The sequence below is a fragment of the Schistocerca nitens genome, chromosome 3, assembly GCF_023898315.1.
Source record: "Schistocerca nitens isolate TAMUIC-IGC-003100 chromosome 3, iqSchNite1.1, whole genome shotgun sequence".
NCBI lineage: Eukaryota > Metazoa > Arthropoda > Insecta > Orthoptera > Acrididae > Schistocerca > Schistocerca nitens.
Window position 1 is genome coordinate 620,268,591 of NC_064616.1, and position 19,817 is coordinate 620,288,407.

At 45.9% G+C, this 19,817-nt stretch overlaps 1 protein-coding gene across 1 annotated transcript in view; it reads left to right on the top strand.

Annotated features, from left to right (window-relative positions):
• Positions 1–2,219: 2,219 nt before the first annotated feature.
• LOC126249365 (WAS/WASL-interacting protein family member 3-like) overlaps positions 2,220–19,817 on the top strand; it is a 54,845-nt gene continuing 37,247 nt past the window's right edge. Inside the window, exons 1-3 of the mRNA XM_049951018.1 lie at positions 2,220–2,259; positions 18,831–18,901; positions 19,163–19,294. Coding sequence (XP_049806975.1) covers positions 2,220–2,259; positions 18,831–18,901; positions 19,163–19,294 — 243 coding nt within the window. The remainder of the gene's footprint in view (positions 2,260–18,830; positions 18,902–19,162; positions 19,295–19,817) is intronic.

Below are 19,817 nucleotides of genomic sequence, written 5' to 3' on the forward strand. Positions count from 1 at the left end.
GCACTAAAACTGCGAAGAGATGAGGACACAATAGTTTTAATGTGTACTGATGAATATCAGTAGAAAATGAGCACTGTACTACAGGATGCTAAAGGAGGACCCAACACCAAAGATCCTACAGGAAGCTAAATTAGGATCCAGCACCAAAGATTAGAAGAAAAACAATAGCTCTGCTTCATGAGTCACCTCTGATGAAAGGAGATATGGAATACCCTAGGTCTCCCCAGAGGCTCCAGCACCACTACATTTGTCTGGATTGCCTAAAAGTCACAAAGAAGGTGCATCTCTGTGATCAATAGTCAATAACATTAAAGCACCCATATATGGAGTGGCAAAGTATCTCGCATCACAAATCCAGAAGGTTGCCGAATTATGACCAAACTGAAAGGGATGCAGCTGCAGAAAGGCGGCCTCCTTGCAAGCTTTGACAGTCATTTAGTCCACAGGAGAACTTGATGCTTTGGTATTCTTAGAACATTTTGAGTCCCAGACTCATTGAACATGTACTTACCGCAACCTACTTCACATGTGGTGGGGAGTTACGTGAACAAGTTGATGGAGTAGCCATGGGCTTTCCACTTGTCACTGGGATTTCCAATCTCTATATGGAGTACTTTCGGAAGATTGCACAAAAAACTGCTTCTCCCCTGAACAGCATCCTAAAAACACGCAATTCACGGTGAAGCTAGAACACAATGGATGTGTTCCACTTTCAGACATTCTAATTAAAACAAAAGCAGACGGTATGTTAAGACATGCAGTGCACTAAAAGAAGGACCACGCACTTCTGCATCCTACATGCAAAGAGCTGCCATCATTCGGCGCAGTGGTATTGCGAAAATCCTTGAAGGAATAAAAAAAGAAAAAAAACTATCAAAGCCATCTTTTGGCCACCACAAAAAAGATATGCTTGGATTGGTAAAGGACAAACTGCAACTGTAAATACGTGATATGTATAGGATCCTTTGTGAGCGTGGCCTCCAATACACAGCACTGTTTCTTGTAGCACTGTGTGAAATGCATTAAGTCCCATTTACACCAAAGCAAACATTCGACAGCGAATAAGAATTCTCTCTGGTGTAAATGGTAGGCATGCGTGTGCAAACATAGTTTGGTCGTGTGTGATTCGCATTCACAGTTGTTAATGCATGTTCTGCTGGTTTTCAGTTCTTCAGCAGACCATCAAAGGAAGTTCACACCCTCTCCACTTCAGTGCTAGCAGTACAGAAAACCAACAATACTTTCGTCTGCCATCTTGTCTACATTGTGCTGGAATGGTCCGAAGAGAATGCAATAAAGTCATTAGATCAGTGGTCGTCACACAGCGGGCCCTGTGCTGCGCAAATCGAGTATTCATGAGGCCTGCGGTCCACAGCCGTATTTTCTAATAATATGCATCTAGCAATTAACTAACATTAAGAGCTTCTTAAGAGTGTTGTTTTCTTGTCAGTAACAATCAAACATACTTACATAGAATGTAATATTTTAAGATTTGCTTAATTTTAACTGACTTTGGCGTATTCGGCCGTGAGCTAAGTAAAGTTAGCTGTTTACATCAGGAGTAGGGGGTAAGTAGCGCGGCCAATGTGGGGCAGAGGATGTGAGAGGGGGAATGTTTTCCTGTTTGTATTCCAGTGCTGACAACTCATCATCGTATCTGTCTTGTACCAGTCAGCTGTTATGGTTTAAATTTCAAATGGAAGTTACATGGATTTTCGAGTGCACTTTATAGAGGTGGTCATCTTCAAATGCGGTACATACCGTATTTATAGCAAGCAATATGAAATTATAATTAGGTTTTTGTAATACAATGGAATGAGTAGAACAAAAATGACATTCAAGACATTTAATAAATGTTTTTGATTTGTCCCATATTGCATAATGCATTTAAATGTACACTTTCATTGCCAATCCCATCAACTGATGGGACGCGAAAGTTTCGGAAGACTGCTGATTTCGACAAGTGACGGTGTACAATTTCTCCTGCTTTAAATGTGAAACAATGTATATTGACGAGCTTGATCTGTTTTCACTGTGTTGTGAGGGACTTACAGCTTCAAAACAGAGTTAACCTGCTGTAGGGCGGCGGCTATTCGTTCAGTATGAAAAGAAACAAAGGACACGGCTTCATGTGTCTTATGAACAACGAAGGTTTTGTGAATCGGAGCAAGATTTTGTTGAGAATGACAGTGAGGATGATGCTATTGACGAATGGCTTGATGATCCTCACTGTGCAGGAAGAATTGTGTGGAACTTCAAGTGAGTATTTCTCGTTTTGATTTCGTGAAACATTGTTTTCTGATGTTTCCTCATTTCCTGAACCATGAAATACTATTTTTTATTTGCTGTAGGCAAACAGGAAAGGCTGCAAGAAACACTATATACCAGTGCAGCGAGTGCAAAGTATTCACGTGCAAGAAGACCTGCCCCCTCTGCGGGTTCGGGGGTTAGAATAGGCCCGCGGTATTCCTGCCTGTCGTAAGAGGCGACTAAAAGGAGTCTCAAATGTTTCGGCCTTATGTGATGGTCCCCTCTCGGGTTTGACCTCCATCTTTCTAAATTATTCCGAAGAGCGAGCCAATTGGGGAAGGGCGCCTTACATGGTGCACTGTATCCGTCGTGCATTGAGACCTTTAGCCGGCTTTTTCGTCGTTGCAATGCTGTCCCGCTCGCTTTCCATCTCTTGGGCGAGGATACATCCCTGGGTGCGATTACCACGCTGCACTCTGCAGTGTTGCTTTTAACTGCGACGACGACCTTGGACATTTTTGCACCTGAGATCCAGCACGGTAGCCAGTCCGTTGTGGTGGGGCCGCCATGTACCCTGTTGGTTGTAGCCCCCTGACAACACAGGGATCACTCTACTGATGCCTGCGTCGTTAACTCCCCACGTATGCCAAGGAGTAGATGCCCATCTCCCTGGGGCATCAGGACTCCCGGCAATGGCCATCCTGCCAGGTGGCTATTGGTGCGGCTGGGTGGCGCCCGTGGGGAGGGCCCTTGGTCGGAGTAGGTGGCATCAGGGCGGATGACCCGCAATGAAGCGTGGTACATCATCTCTCGCTGGCGGCCAGCGTTCGAGGGCTCATTTTATAGCTAACGTTCATGACCCCAAATTGCTCCCATCCCTGGCCACACCATGGGAGGAACGAAAGGCAGTGACGTGTATCCGCCCAGGTATCTCGTCTGTACTAGAGCTGATGGTGACTCGTTTCTATCCGTGAAGCCTCAGTTCTTTGTAGAGCATTTAGAGGACAAGTTTGGGGAGGTGGAGGGCTTGTCCAAAATGTGCTCTGGGTCAGTTTTAATAAAAACGGCATCCTCTGCCCAGTCACGCAGGTTACTTGCTTGTGACAAGTTGGGGGATGTTAACGTTACCATCACCCCACATAAGAGTTTAAATATGGTCCAGGGTATTATTTTTCATCGGGACCTACTTTTGCAGTCTGATGACGAGCTGCGCGCCAATTTAGAGTGCCGAGGTGTACATTTCGTCTGGCACGTTCATCGGGGTCCGAGGGACAATCAGATAGCTACCGGTGCCTTCATCTTGGCCTTCGAAGGTGATACATTACCGGAGAAGGTCAAGGTGATGGTCTACCGATGTGATGTCAAACCCTATATCCCTCCCCCAATGCGGTGCTTTAAGTGCTGGAAGTTCTGTCGCATGTCCTCTCGCTGTACTTCTAGCCTCACATGTCGATATTGTGGACGCCCATCTCATCCCGATACTCCATGTGCTCCGCCTCCCGTCTGTGTCAACTGTGGAGAGCCTCATTCCCCTTGCTCACTGGACTGCAGTATCTTACAGAAAGAACGCAAAATCATGGAATATAAGACCCTGGACCGACTGACCTACACTGAGGCTAAGTGGAAATTTGAACGGCTACATCCCGTGCGCATGATGTCATCTTATGCCTCCACTGTCACTCCTGCTCCAGCTCCTTCAGCTGCAAGACATACAGTCAGCTCTCAGAGTCAGAGGACCTCACCTGCCCCCTTGACGATGGGGGCCCCTTCTCTCGCTGTTGCTCCCGCACCATCTACCTCGGGAGCAGCACCCACTAAACCACTGGGGACACCAGTCCCCACTTCTAAGCTGGAGAAGCGTAAGTGTTCTTCGGCTTCTCCCGCTTGGAAGGGATCTCTTGGGTCACTCCCTTCCCACGTTCCTACCAGCGGCACAGCAGACACCAACCAGTGGCTGAAGAAGCCACAGGTCGCTGGTCGACAGGCTTCACGATCCTCTTCGGTCCCGGAGACTGACTCCAATAAGCCCTCTCAACAACGGCAACCAAAGGAACAGCGAGAGAAAACGACTTTGAAGACCCGTAAGACCAAAATACCTGCGGTGGCACCTACTCCACCACTACCTAAAAGCTCTGCGTCTGAGGATTAGGTGGAGATCCTTGCGTCCGCTGAGGACTTCAATCTCGCCGGTCCCTCAGACGCAATAGATAGCACTTGCACGGGTGCTCCATCGGAGGCAGCAGGTGACCCAGCGGCGTAATCTGCCTTCCCAGTCCCGTCACGCCTTTCTCCGCCATGGACAATACCATCCTCCAGTGGAAATGCAGCGGTTTCTTCCACCATCTAGCTGAGCTCCGCCAACTTATCAGCCTTCACCCTTTCCTCTGCGTTGCTCTTCAGGAAACTTGGTTTCCAGCAAGGCGAACCCCCGCCCTCCGTGGCTATGGGGGTTATTATAAGAACCGGGCAGCATATGAAAGGGTGTCTGGTGTATGTCCTTCACACTCTGCACAGCGAGTCTGTCCCTCTCCAAACACCTTTAGAGGCTGTCGCTGTTCGGGTGTGGACGCCACAGGCTGTTACCGTCTGCAGTCTTTACCTTCCACCGGATGGTGATGTCTCGCAGCATGTCCTGGCTGCGCTGATAGCCCAATTGCCGCCACCTTTCTTGCTATTGGACGACTTCAACGCCCATAACCCTCTGTGGGGTGGGTCAGTGGCAACAGGTCGAGGCGCCACCGTTGAGCATTTATTGTCGCAGCTCGATCTCTCGATTTTAAATGATGGTGCCTTCACATACTTCAGTGTGTTGCATGGCACATACTCCGCCATTGACCTTTCAGTCTGTAGTCCTAGCCTCTTACCGTCTGTCCAATGGAGTGTGCATGACGACCTGTGTGGTAGTGACCACTTTCGGATCTTTCTGTCACTGCTTCGGTGTCACTCTTCTGGGCGTCCCTGCAGATGGGCTATGAATAAGGCTGACTGGGACTTGTTCTCCTCCACTGCCGCTCTTGAGCCTCTCTCTAATGACATTGATGCGGTGGTTCAATCGGTCACCACCAGCATCGTTACTGCCGCCGAATCTGCCATTCCCCGTTCCTCTGGGTCCCCTCGGCGGCGGACTGTGCCTTGGTGGTCGCCTGAGATCGCTGCAGCGATTAAAGATCGCCGGTGGGTGCTACAGCGTCACAAGCGACATCCCTGCATTGACCACCTCATCACCTTCAAACGGCTGCGTGCGCGGGCTCGCCGCCTTATCAGCCAAAGCAAGCAGGAGTGCTGGGAGCGGTATGTGTCCACCATTGGCCTCCATGTCTCTCCATCGCAGGTCTGGGCCAAGATCCGACGCCTCTATGGCTATCGGACCCCTGTCAGCGTCCCTGCGCTCTCACTGAATGGAGCATATTGTACAGACTCCGACGAAATTGCCAGCAGCTTGGCAGAGCATTTTGCTCTTAGTTCTGCTTCTTCCAATTACCCACTGGCCTTCCGCTCCATTAAAGAGCGGATGGAACGTCGGAGCCTTTTGTTTCGCACCCACCACCCAGAATCTTAAAATGCTCCATTCAGTGAGTGGGAATTTCCCAGTGCCCTAGCCGCTTGCCCTGATACCGCTCCTGGGCCAGATGGCATCCACTGTCAGATGCTGAAACACCTTTCAGTGGACTGCCAGCGGCGCCTCCTCGATCTTTACAACCGTCTTCAGGTCGAGGGGGAGTTTCCGTCGCAATGGCGGGAAAGCATTGTCATCCCCGTTTTGATACCTGGAAAGAGCCCTCTGGAGGTAGACAGCTACCGTCCCATTAGCCTCACCAACGTTCTTTGCAAGTTGCTTGAACGGATGGTGAGCCAGCGCTTGAATTGGGTACTGGAGTCTCGGGGACTTCTGCCTCCGTCTCAGGGTGGGTTCCGTAAAGGCCGCTCCATGACCGACAATCTGGTGAGCCTGGAGTCGGCCATCCGTACTGCCTTTGGCCGCCGTCGGCACCTGGTCGCTGTCTTTTTCGACATACGGAAGGTGTACGATACGACATGGCGTCATCGCATCCTTTCTACGCTTCATGGATGGGGTCTTCGGGGTCCTCTGCCGCTTTTTATCCGCAATTTTCTGTCGTATCGTACCTTCCGCATGCAAGTCGCGGCCTCATATAGTTCCTCCCACGTCCAGGAGAACGGTGTGCCACAGGGTTCTGTTTTAAGTGTCTGCCTGTTTTTAATAGTCATTAACGGGCTCGCTGCGGCCGTGGGCAATTCTGTCTCCGCTTCCCTGTATGCTGACGACTTCTGCCTTTACTATAGCTCTATTGGCATTGCAGCTGCTGAACGTCAGCTACAGGGCGCTATCCGCAAGGCGCAGTCTTGGGCTGTGGCGCGTGGTTCTCAGTTTTCGGCTGCCAAGACCCGCGTTACGCATTTCTGCCGGCGCCGAACGGTCCATCCTGCGCCGCGGCTTTATCTTGACGGCGAACTTCTTGCTGTGGTGGAGACCCACAGGTTTTTGGGTGTACTTTTTGATGCCCGGTTGACTTGGCTGCCTCATATTCGGCAGCTTAAACAGGCGTGTTGGCGGCATCTCAATGCTCTGCGATGCTTGAGCCACACCAGCTGGGGGCGCCGACCGATCTACCTTGTTACGGCTCTACCAGGCATTAATCCAGTCCCGTCTCGATTATGGGAGCCTGGCTTATGGCTCCGCTTCCCCATCTGCGTTGCGGGTACTGGACCCAATACTACACAGTGGGATACGACTTTCCACTGGTGCCTTCCGCACCAGCCCTGTGGACAGCATACTAGTGGAGGCAGGTGTCCCTCCCCTGCGGTTACGGCGCCAACGTTTGCTGGCCGCTTATGCTGCCCATGTTTTTAGCTTGCCCAGGCATCCAAACTATCGTCTCCTGTTCCCGCAATCGGTCGTCCATCTGCCAGAACGTCGGCCCCGGTCTGGTTGTACGATCGCTGTCCGCGTCAAAGAGCTTCTCTCCAGGCTTAGGGTTTTCACTGTTCCACCTCCTTTCCAGGCCACTTTGCGTACTCTCCCATGGTGTGTTCGTCGCCCTTGCCTTCGGCTCGACTTGGCACTGGGCCCGAAGGACTCCGTCCCTCCAGAGGCCTTCCGCCGACGCTATTATTCCACCCTGGCCACGTATCAGGGTTCTGGCATTGTTTACACTGACGGTTCGATGGTTGCTGGTCGTGTCGGGTACGTGCCAACTCTAGGGGACCATTCCGAACAACGTTCCTTGCAGGATGGCTGCAGCGTTTACACTGCTGAGCTGGTCGCAATCTTTCGTGCCCTAGAGTATATCCGCTCCTGCTCAGGTCAGTCCTTCGTGATCTGTAGCGATTCCCTGAGCGGTTTACGAGCTCTCGACCAGTGTTTCCCTCGTTCTCGTCTGGTGATGACTATCCAAGAGTCCCTGCATACTCTTGCCCGTTGCGGCCGCTCTGTGGTCTTTGTGTGGACCCCCGGTCATGTCGGTATCCCGGGCAATGAACATGTTGACCGCCTGGCGAAAGAGGCCACGAGTAAACCATCTCTGGATGTTGGCCTCCCAGAGACTGATTTGCGGGCAGTCCTCCGCCGAAAAGTTTTTGCGCTTTGGTACGATGAATGGAGCGATCGGATCACGCCCAATAAACTCCGTGCCATTAAGGAGACGACTGTGTGGCGGTCGTCCATGCGAGCCAACCACAGGGACTCAGTCGTCCTTTGTCGGCTCCGCACTGGCCACTCCCGGCTCACACACAGTTATTTACTGCGCCAGGAGGACCCTGCTCTATGTCGCTGCGGGGCGGCTTTGACAGTGGCCCACATTTTGTAGGCCTGCCCCCTTTTAGCTGTTGTCAGGCAGACATTTGCGCTGCCTGATACGCTCCCTGCCCTTTTATCTGATGACCCTGTTATGGCTGGCTTAGTTTTACGTTTTATTCGGGCAGGGGGTTTTTATCGTTTACTCTGAATGTTTATGTTCTTTTGTGTTGATACTGGCCATTGGCCTACGATTTTAATCTGAGTTTTGAATGCGTTTCTCGGTGGTTGGCTTTTCCTTTTTTGTTTCTATCGTCAGCCAACCACCGTCACACACTGTGTGATTTTAGTTTGTCTTGTCTGGTCTTTGTCTAAGTCTCTCTTGTTCTGTGTTGTCTGTGATCCATTCAGTTACTCGTTTTTATTCTCTGTGGGTGTTTTTAGTATTTGGAAAAAGGGACCGATGACCATTGCAGTCTGGTCCCTTTACTCCCACAAACCAACCAACCAACCAACCAAGAAGACCTGTTTCAAAAAAATTATCCTATGTGAAAAAAGTGTTTAACAATTTATTGTGTAATCCAGAAGTAATACAGGTAGTTTGAGGCTTTCATAAAAGGTTAGTATCACAATTGGCTAGTGTTCTTAATACAAGAATATTGAAAAGTCATCAAAATTGGCATTATTCTGAGAAGAGGCCGGGTTTACATTGGCTGCAGTTTTCATTTATTCGTTCGTGTTCTGTAGATCCAGTATACAAGAGAATTGTATAGATATGGAACAAGTTATAATTGCTCACGATAACAGTACCCTACTTATAGATGCTAATAGATACAAATTACAATATGTGTAAAGGAACAAAATACACTATGTGATCAAAAGTATCCGGACACCTCCAAAAACATACGTTTTTAATATTAGGTGAATTGTGCTGCCACCTGCTGCCAGGTACACCATATCAGCGACCTCAGTAGTCATTAGACATCGTGAGAGAACAGAATGGGGAGTTCCGTGGAACCCACGGACTTCAAACGTGGTCAGGTGATTGGGTGTCACTTGTGTCACATGTCCGTACGCGTGATATCCACACGCCTAAACATCCCTAGGTCCACTGTTTCCGATGTGATGGTGAAGTGGAAACGTGAGGGTACACGTACAGCACAAAAGCGTACAGGCCGACCTCGTCTCTTGATTGACAGAGACTGCTGACAGTTGAAGAGGGTCGTAATGTGTAATAAGCAGACATCTACCCAGGCCATCTCACAGAAATTCCAAATTGCATCAGGATTCATTGCAAGTACTATATCAGTTAGGTGGGAGGTGAGAAAACTTGGATTTCATGCTCCAGCGGCTGCTCATAAGCCTCATACCATGCCGGTAACTGCCAAACGATGCCTCGCTTGGTGTAAGGAGTGTAAATATTGGACGATTGAACAATGGAAAAATGCTGCGTGGAGTGACGAAACGTGGTACACAATGTGGCGATCCGATGGCAGGGTGTGGGTATGGCGAATGCTCGGTGAACAGTGCCAACAGTAAAATTCGTAGGTGGTGTTGTTACGGTGTGGTTGTGTTTATCATGGAGGAGGCTTGCACTCCTTGTTTTGCGTGGCACTATTACAGCACAGGCCTACATTGATGTTATAGGCACCTTCTTGCTTCCCACTGTTGAAGAACAATTCAGTGATGGCGATTGAATCTTTCAACATGATCGAACACCTGTTCATAATGCACAGCCTGTGGCGGAGTGGTTACTCAACAATAACATCCCTGTAATGGACTGGCCTGCACAGAGTCCTTACCTGAATCCTGTAAAAACCTTTGGAATGTTTTGGAGCACTGACTTTGTGTCAAGCCTCACCGACCGACATTGATCCCTCACCTCAATGCAGCACTCCATGAAATATGGGCTGCCATTCCCCGATTCAACATATGCCTGCGAGAGTGGAAGATGTCACCAAGGCTAAGGGTGGGCCAACACCATATTGAATTCCAGCATTGCCGATGGAGGGCACCAAGAACTTGAAAGTCATTTTCAGTCAGGTGTCCGGATACTTTTGATCACATAGTGTATCTTAGCAAATACCAACTTAGGCTTCCCCTAAAGTAAAACAGAGGTATGAAACAACACAATAATAAATTACAATTCCTCCATTATTAAGTTACAACTTTTCTAGAAATTAAGTACATTGTCATTCTGACATAGGTCATCATGTTCAGTTACAAAGTGGTAACAGCAAATATTACGAGTCAATATTCCATATCTGACTTATAATATAGAAGTGTTTATGTCAAAGAACTCGTGAAGATAGTAAAAAAATTGTTCCAGAAGATATTCTTTTAATTTACTTTTAATTGAGGTATTACACTAGTAAGAATTTGTATGTCCATAGGAAGTGCATTAAACACATTTTTACTTGAGTTGTGTACACCTTTTTGTATTAGGCTCAGGTTTTTCCCATCCACATGCAAGTTGTGTTTTGAGCTTGTCATTGTCATGTTAGTCACTGTTGGTTTTGTGCACTGGTAGGTTCTTAACTGAAAAGGACATAGAGGATAGGGTATATTGTGAGGTCATTGTTAATATTTTGTGTATTTTAAAATGATTTTTGCATGAATGATTTCTACTCACTCCACTTAGGTTTCAGATTGTTCTTTTCTGAGTGACTGGAACTTTATTTCCCATTGGTTGATTGCCCAAAACATCATGCCATACATCAACAATGAATGAAAAACGTCAAAATAAGCAGCCTTAACAGCGACAGTATTTGCAATCGCTGCTGTAATACGTTGCTGAACTAAGTCTTTTTCTCAAATCCAGAATATGGTTCAACCAATTTAATTTATTGTTGATGTGGTGGCCTAAAAATTTAAAAGAATATTCTTTATGTATATCGTGATCATAAAGCTTAGATTTATGCCCTCCTGCACTTTGAGACCCATGGAAATGAATGCACTTTATTTATTTATTATTTTTTTAGTCAGGTCTTTTCAACTAAAAGAGATGTATTATCTGCAGAGAGAGTAAATTTGGTAGTAGCTTTTGTACAGCATGGAAGGTCATTAATCAAAATAGGAAAGAGCGAGGGGCTCAGCACAGAACCTTGTGGCACTCATGTAATTACTGTTCCCTAACAAGATGAGACTATTGTGCCATCTCCATGACTAAGCAATACCCTCTGCTATCTATCAGTTAGGCATGTTCGAAGCCACATTCCCATTGTGCCACTTAAACTATAAAAACACCTTTCATGGTTCACACAGTCGAAGGCCGCTGTTAAATCACAAAATACGCCAACTGAAGGTAATCTATTGTTCAGTGCTTCTAAAACATTATTGGTAAATCAAAATGCAGCATCATCAGTTGATAGGCGTGCTCAGAATCCGAATTGACAATGGCTAAGAGCCTTGTGGAGGTTTAGATGCTCCATAATTCCCTTATGTATAAGTTTCTCAAGAACTTTGGAGAAGCTGGTTAAAAGGGAAATCAGGTGGTTTAGTGGTTTCACATCTGCATATGTTATTCTGTCTGGGATGATACCTCATTGATGGGATTCATTAAATATATGGCACAAATGGCATTAAGAGAATGTTTAAGTATTTTTTGGGATTCCGGAAATTTTCCATTGTTCTAGTTATCAGTTACATTTTTGTAATTTTGACTGGTAAGATCTGATACTCTAACAAAGAATTTTACTGTATCCCCCTACTACAGCAACAAAACATAAACGAGAGGGAAAAAAAATAAAACTTAAGTTGCAAAGGAAATATGCCATTTACATCAACAAAACACAGTGCACACACAAACATCTGCCAACAGAAAAATGTGTCATAGGCTTTAAGATGAAGACGAGACAATATTTCATAATAAAAAACTGCATCCGATGAGCATGAAGACATAAATGTTCACATTCGTTTGAGCCATTGCCAGCGGGTTCATGCGCATTAAACATGTATATTTGAGTTGCGTATGAGCAGTAGGTAGTGTTCGACCGAACATTTGGCGTTAGCTTCGGCCAAAATATGCCAAAGTTTTGGCCGAAGCTGGAGGTTCGTAGCAAGCGCCGAAATTGAAGTAACTGTTAGAACTGCGCATGCGTGGTAGACACGCGACAATTGAACTCCAACCCTCTCGAAGCTTTCTCATACTTGGCGCACACTACGTTGCGTTTGTCAGGCGCTGTCGCCAGTAAATACAAGTTCGCATGTGAATTGGATTATCTGACTGAGAAGAGAAGATAAAGTTTGTGAAAAGCACTAAAAACATGCATTTTTCTACTATTTTTATTACGTTATGTACTTCTTAATAGTACTTCAAGCGTTATTTATTTTTTAAAATATCTGTTCTTCATGTTATCGTTTTAGGGACAAGTGTCGGTATACCTTGTAAAGGTTTTCTGGTGCCCTGAGTTGCCTAAGTTCTTCTCAAAGCTCGTCGGCAGAATCCAGAATGTTCTGTAGCTCTATGCACTGATGCCGACAATCGTGATTTGCAGTGTGCAACACTATAATGAACACGTTTTCAGTGCGCAGTGGACATGTAGCAACTGCGATTGCCTTGTTAATTATTATATCCGTTCTGAGTATTAAAATAGTTATTTACATGGTGTTCAGTATCTTGCTCATTGAATAATTGTGTGTCAGCAGGATTTACTAAATTTCATATTCATTTATATAAATATGTACCACATCATATGTTTAATGCTTTCACAAAACATACAGGGTGTTTCAAAAATGACCGGTATATTTGAAACGGCAATAAAAACTAAACGAGCAGCGATAGAAATACACCGTTTGTTGCAATATGCTTGGGACAACAGTACATTTTCAGGCGGACAAACTTTCGAAATTATAGTAGTTACAATTTTCAACAACAGATGGCGCTGCAAGTGATGTGAAAGATATATAGAAGACAACGCAGTCTGTGGGTGCGCCATTCTGTACGTCGTCTTTCTGCTGTAAGCGTGTGCTGTTCACAACGTGCAAGTGTGCTGTAGACAACATGGTTTATTCCTTAGAACAGAGGATTTTTCTGGTGTTGGAATTCCACCGCCTAGAACACAGTGTTGTTACAACAAGACGAAGTTTTCAACGGAGGTTTAATGTAACCAAAGGACCGAAAAGTGATACAATAAAGGATCTGTTTGAAAAATTTCAACGGACTGGGAACGTGACGGATGAACGTGCTGGAAAGGTAGGGCGACCGCGTACGGCAACCACAGAGGGCAACGCGCAGCTAGTTCAGCGGGTGATCCAACAGCGGCCTCGGGTTTCCGCTCGCCGTGTTGCAGCTGCGGTCCAAATGACGCCAACGTCCACGTATCGTCTCATGCGCCAGAGTTTACACCTCTATCCATACAAAATTCAAACTGGCAACCCCTCAGCGCCGCTACCATTGCTGCACGAGAGACATTCGCTAACGATATAGTGCACAGGATTGATGACGGCGATATGCATGTGGGCAGCATTTGGTTTACTGACGAAGCTTATTTTTACCTGGACGGCTTCGTCAATAAACAGAACTGGCGCATATGGGGAACCGAAAAGCCCCATGTTGCAGTCCCATCGTCCCTGCATCCTCAAAAAGTACTGGTCTGGGCCGCCATGTCTTCCAAAGCAATCATTGGCCCATTTTTCAGATCCGAAACGATTACTGCATCACGCTATCTGGACATTCTTCGTGAATTTGTGGCGGTACAAACTGCCTTAGACGACACTGCGAACACCTCGTGGTTTATGCAAGATGGTGCCCGGCCACATCGCACGGCCGACGTCTTTAATTTCCTGAATGAATATTTCGATGATCGTGTGATTGCTTTGGGCTATCCGAAACATACAGGAGGCGGCGTGGATTGGCCTCCCTATTCGCCAGACATGAACCCCTGTGACTTCTTTCTGTGGGGACACTTGAAAGACCAGGTGTACCGCCAGAATCCAGAAACAATTGAACAGCTGAAGCAGTACATCTCATCTGCATGTGAAGCCATTCCGCCAGACACGTTGTCAAAGGTTTCGGGTAATTTCATTCAGAGACTACGCCATATTATTGCTACGCATGGTGGATATGTGGAAAATATCGCACTATAGAGTTTCCCAGACCGCAGCGCCATCTGTTGTTGAAAATTGTAACTACTGTAATTTCGAAAGTTTGTCTGCCTGAAAATGTACTGTTGTCCCAAGCATATTGCAACAAACGGTGTATTTCTATCGCTGCTCGTTTAGTTTTTATTGCCGTTTCAAATATACCAGTCATTTTTGAAACACCCTGTATATATATAAACGTGTTGGCAATACTGCAAGGAAGCCATTTCCTGTTAGGCCTGGCGTCGTATCCCACTCAGCTCAGGAAACTTGAAAAACTTTACACGGTATATTCGTTAGAGATATGCTGCACGCATATAAACCTAAGTCGGACATGTGCATTTTCATTGATTCAAATCGCTTCATATTTTCTTGTTACCGACAACAATGGCAAAGAAGGAACAATATTTGAAAAACTGTGTGAGTCTTCGTTCTGGATTCTGGAATTTTTTAGAAACAAATCTCATTGGAGCAACGACATACATGGCATAATTTACTACTAAAGAATCATGCACAAAGTAAGTTATAATGCGCCCAGTATATCTACAAATCACAGAAAAAAATACATATTAGGATTTATACTGTTCCGATTTTTCGCATGGCCAGCGCTCGTTCCTCGCGCTGGGATAACGTTGTATTATGTAGGTTTTTTGGGTGACTTAACTTTTTTTTATTTTCAATGAAACTACTCTCTAAATGGACTCTGGCTAATCTCCACCAGAAAGTACACTGATCAGTATTCTAAACGCTACGACTTTTCGCGTGGCCAGTGCTCGTTGTTGCAATAGATATTCACTGGTCATATCACACACAGAGGGGCACGCACTGACACAAGAACTCCCCAGTTGCTCATTTATATTTACACTTTCTCAGTTGTCTTTCAATTTAAGGTCAGAGATATTTATGTCTTGCTCTTCACCTTGACACTAAAGAAACAACGATTCGAGCCTCGCTTTGGAATCACAATTTTCGGTTTATTGCGACATATGTTAATCGCTGTTCTGCAAACGTCAGTAGGCACTATATTCTATTTAATTTCTGAAAATAAATGCATTTTTATGTACGGGCTGCTCAAAATATTCTTCATGCGTCCCTTTGCATTTATGTATTGGAAGGTTAGGATCTTACGCCATTATTCTCTTTAGGAATGAAGAGTTGTAAATCCTAACACGAGAAGTCACCAGTAAACTAACGAAAAAGACTTAATTTTAAATCAAAGAGCATTTAATTGATTAGAAGAGGGCTTGTACTTGACAAATACGAGTGTTATGTTGCGTATTCTGCTGCTCTATGTACTTGAAAAACCAAAACATGAAATTCAGTTTTTCTTTATTTTTACATACTTACATGTGAAAGACAGTAGGTGCTCGGATCTTACAAATTTTTATTCGGTTACATCGTACAGGGTGCGGCAGAACCGACTAAGCAGTTTCAATCGATTACCGCTGGGGCTGTGGTGGGGGCTGGCAGTTGCACGTGGTCTTCCTTTGTTCAGTCATAGACCCAATTTCAGTGGCCAATATGGTCTGGACCGGTGCACATCGTGGTTGTGCCGTTCGCGCTTATTGTGAAAACAACAGATCTGTCATCGCTAGACAACGAGCTTTGCGGCGACAGTTCATTCCACGCAAACAAAATTCGGTCCTGGGTTCGGCAGTTGGAGGAAACTGGTAGGACACTTAAGTTCTATCCTTCCAAAATAACGATTGCTCAAGAATTACGGCCAGCAGACTACGCCAACCTTCAAAATCTGTGTGACCAAATACTTGCTCACATCCCTCCAAATGTCGCTTTCTTCAGTAGTGACGAGGCACATTTTCACCTTAGTGGGTGCGTGAATAAGCAAAACTTTATTTTCTGGGCTGGAAATAACCCTTGAATCATTCATGAAATACAACAACGTTCTCCTAAAGTGACAGTGTGGTGTGCCATATCATAATTTGGCGTGGTAGGCCCTTATGTTTTTGAGGAAGGAGTGACTGTGACAGTAAATTCCAAACATTATGTTTCAATGTTGCAAAATTTTCTGCAACCCAGAATGGACGAGATTGGTGAAGAACATGGACTGGGGGTTTGTGGTTCCAACAGGATGGAGCTACTGCTCACACAGCTCGAATGTCACTTGTTGTTTTGAGAGAAATGTTTCCAGGACGCCTGGTCACTTTGATGGTTCAAATGGCTCTGAGCACTATGGGACTTAACTTCTGAGGTCATCAGTCCCCTAGAACTTAGAATTACTTAAACCTAACTAACCTTAGGACATCACACACATCCATGCCCGAGGCAGGATTCGAACCTGCGACTGTAGCGATCGCGCGGTTCCAGACTGTATTGCTTAGAACCACTCGGCCACTCTGGCCGGCTCACTTTGATGGGTGATGTCAGGTGGCCTGGACGGTCAGAAGATTTGAGCATTTGTGACTACTTTCTTTGGGGATATCTGAATGAAAAAGTTTTCAAAAGCCGCCCTCACACCCTACCAGAGTTAAAAGTGAATGCCATACCCCGTAACATGTGTGCAAGAGCTGCTGAAACTTCAGGGATCGTCTACAATAATGTATTGATGCTAACGGGCACCATCTTGAGGACATTATTTTCAGAACTAAATGAATGTAAAATGGTGTATTGTACTAATTTAGCAAATAAAAACATTTTTTCTCTATACATCTAGATTTACTCTTTATAGCTCCTTAAAAGTGCTTAGTCGGTTCTGCCGCACCCTGTATGAACAGTATGTGAAATGGTGTTATTGTTCGCCATTCTCTCTCTCTCTCTCTCTCTATATATATATATATATATATATATATATATATATATTCAACGTCGTTGGCTGCTGTTTGTGAGACGTTTGGATGAACAATGAATTCACAAGACATGCTGGCACAATGGGCAGTCCAGAAAAGAATCACCAAAAAGCAGTTTGTAATTTTAGAGAAGTTGAAATAGTGCACACGATTTTCTGCTTTTTGTTGCAGTAAGAATAACTTGCGTTTATTAATCTGTATTTTAGTGTAAAACTTGCAAAAAAGTGTTGAGTTGTCCATTTTGTAGACCACATTCATGGGTGCGAAGCAAACATACACAAACCCATGTAATCGACCAATACGATCGGAAGCACTTTGACCACCCAATCGACCGACGATATCGGTCGACATCTGTCGAAAATAAAATGATGATCGATGTCAGTTGCACTGTGACTGTACCCTGGATGTGGAGAGAATATTTTTTTTAATTAATCAAAGGTTCATATTTGCATCTTCTCTAGTCTAGTGGTTCACATTCCGAACCACTAAGCTGAGGCATTGTGGGAGTATGGCGACAACGCTGGCACGAAGACAATTTGTTAGTGTGGGCTGCCAACATCAGAGGCAAATATGCACTCAGGGGCAAACCTATTGTTCTCTTAAGATTGACAGGTCATTAAACTATTGTTCTGCTCATAGGATTAAGACCCCTGGGGATAGTCCTTCCTTTTGATTGACAGGTCCTTAACTTACTATCCCCCCCTTCCTCCTCCTCCTCCTCCTCCTACCAACCCCTCATGAAACCTCTAAACCCCCCTCGCACTCTTATCAATTAGATTGACTACTTAATTAAATTGATAAATTAATTAACCCTTTCACCTCTGGTAAACCCTCCATCCCCCGCCCTCCCCTCTCCCACTCCTTTCCCCTATCTGGAAATTGGTGGCACTGTGGTAGAGAGGAACGCCCTCATGACAGGAAATTCAAGTGTATATTGTTTTTTATAAGAAATTCAGTTTGCAGGGGTTGGATTTCTCTTGCTCTTCATTCTCTGCTGTTTGTGAAGATGCAGGTCTTGTAAAAAGTAATTAAATCGATCACTTTTTTTCATTCCGATGCACAAGGAATACTATCATGAAACACCCATCACATGTAATTATGCTGTTAAAAATCTTTAAATTGCAAAGCACGTGTCGTCCACTGGACCCCACTGAACGCCACCCGTGCTGGCTCCAAGGAGTCGGGGTGCACCAGTGAGCCACGCAAAGCAACAATGCGGCCATCAGCTGCCGAGCCACACGTAGGTGTCTGTTCAGGTGCTGTGACTGACAAACTGAATGTGACCTTAATCCTTGAACAAAAGCATCAGGCGGCAGCATGCCTTTCATACTTGACACGTAAGAAACTCCTGTCGAAACCCATGCTATTTCTCTGTTTCTCCTAGTGTCCTGCTGGGCATGCACGCGCATTCGGTTGCAGTCGGGCTGAAGTGCAAACAAAACATCGTTTTTTAATCCCGCGTCCGGCCATCCTGATTTAGGTTTTCCGTGATTTCCCTAAATCACTCCAGGCAAATGCCAGGATGGTTCCTCTGAAAGGGCATGGCCGACTTCCTTCCCCATCCTTCCCTAATCCGATGAGACCGATGACCACGCTGTCTGGTCTCCTTCCCCAAAAACAACCAACCAACCAGATTCAGGAGTTAATATTTTTTTCTTGTTGTTTCAGCATACAGCCACCAAATCGCGGAAGAGCTGGAGGCAGACGCCCAACAGCAACATCATCATATGTAGTATATATATTTTTCATCGTTTATGTAATATGTTGTTGTTGCTATAGATCCTTTCGAGGATCAAAATGGATAAACGTTATTTCTTTTTTCATTTCACGAAGAAATTAGTATGATTTGCGTATATATATATATATATATATCCATAGTACTCTGTATACATTATTAAATTTCATCGTATATGTAATATGGTGTATATTTTTCGTTGTTGCAGATGGTTTCCCGTCAGATGAAGGGGGTAAGGAGGAGACTGTGCTGGAGAATGTGCAGCAGCAACGACAGCAGGCAATGTCTAGAACGTTGTACTTTTTTTTTTCATTACTCTGCAACAGCTGTGTCGGAGGAACAATTCATGCAATACACTATGACCCGGGTACCTGGGGTGGTGAAGCCTGTAACATCTAAATGAGGTCCTCTGTAGTGTGCTTCGCCGACAAGAGCGCAACTAGTCGCCTCCGCTGATCCCGTCGCTGTCCGCCACCCCCATCTCCCTGGCAGCAAGCCATCACAGCATCGCTCTGGCATGCATAGGCCGCCCTCCCTCAGACTATCAGGTCAGGGTTGCAGCAGCCAGGCTGCACGCAGTGGTCCAATTCCACAGTGCTGCCTCCTCCTACTCCGCCGCCGCCGCCGCCGCCGCCGCCGCCGCCGCCGCCGCCGCCTCACCAATCACGTGAGGTACAGTAACTGTGTGTGTGTGTGTGTGTGTGTGTGTGTGTGTGTGTGTGTGTGTGGGAATTAACTGCTAAGGTCATCAGTCCCTAAGCTTAGACACTACTTAACCTAAATTATCCTAAGGACAAACACACCCATGCCTGAGGGAGGACTCGAATCTCCGCCGGGACCAGCCGCACAGTCCATGACTGCAGTGCCTTAAACCGCTCGGCTAAACCCGCGTGGCGTGAGGTACAGCACATATACCTGTCCACCTCTCCAACTCTATGGACTGGCTCTAGTTACAGTATTAGTAACAGAGAAGATCCTGTGGCTAGTGGCAGTTCACTCTCCTGTCCTTGTAGTGAAGGACATCAGGTCAGCGACACCATACTACAGTTAGAATACTTAGTAATTGCAGAAGCCTTTGAGGAGCGAATATCATTCACGGGAATCGAGAACCTGACAGGAGGGTACTGTGACCCTGTTGGTTTTCTAAGGCCCCCAAAAGTTGGTTCCGGTGTTGAAGAGACAACTCTTCATTATG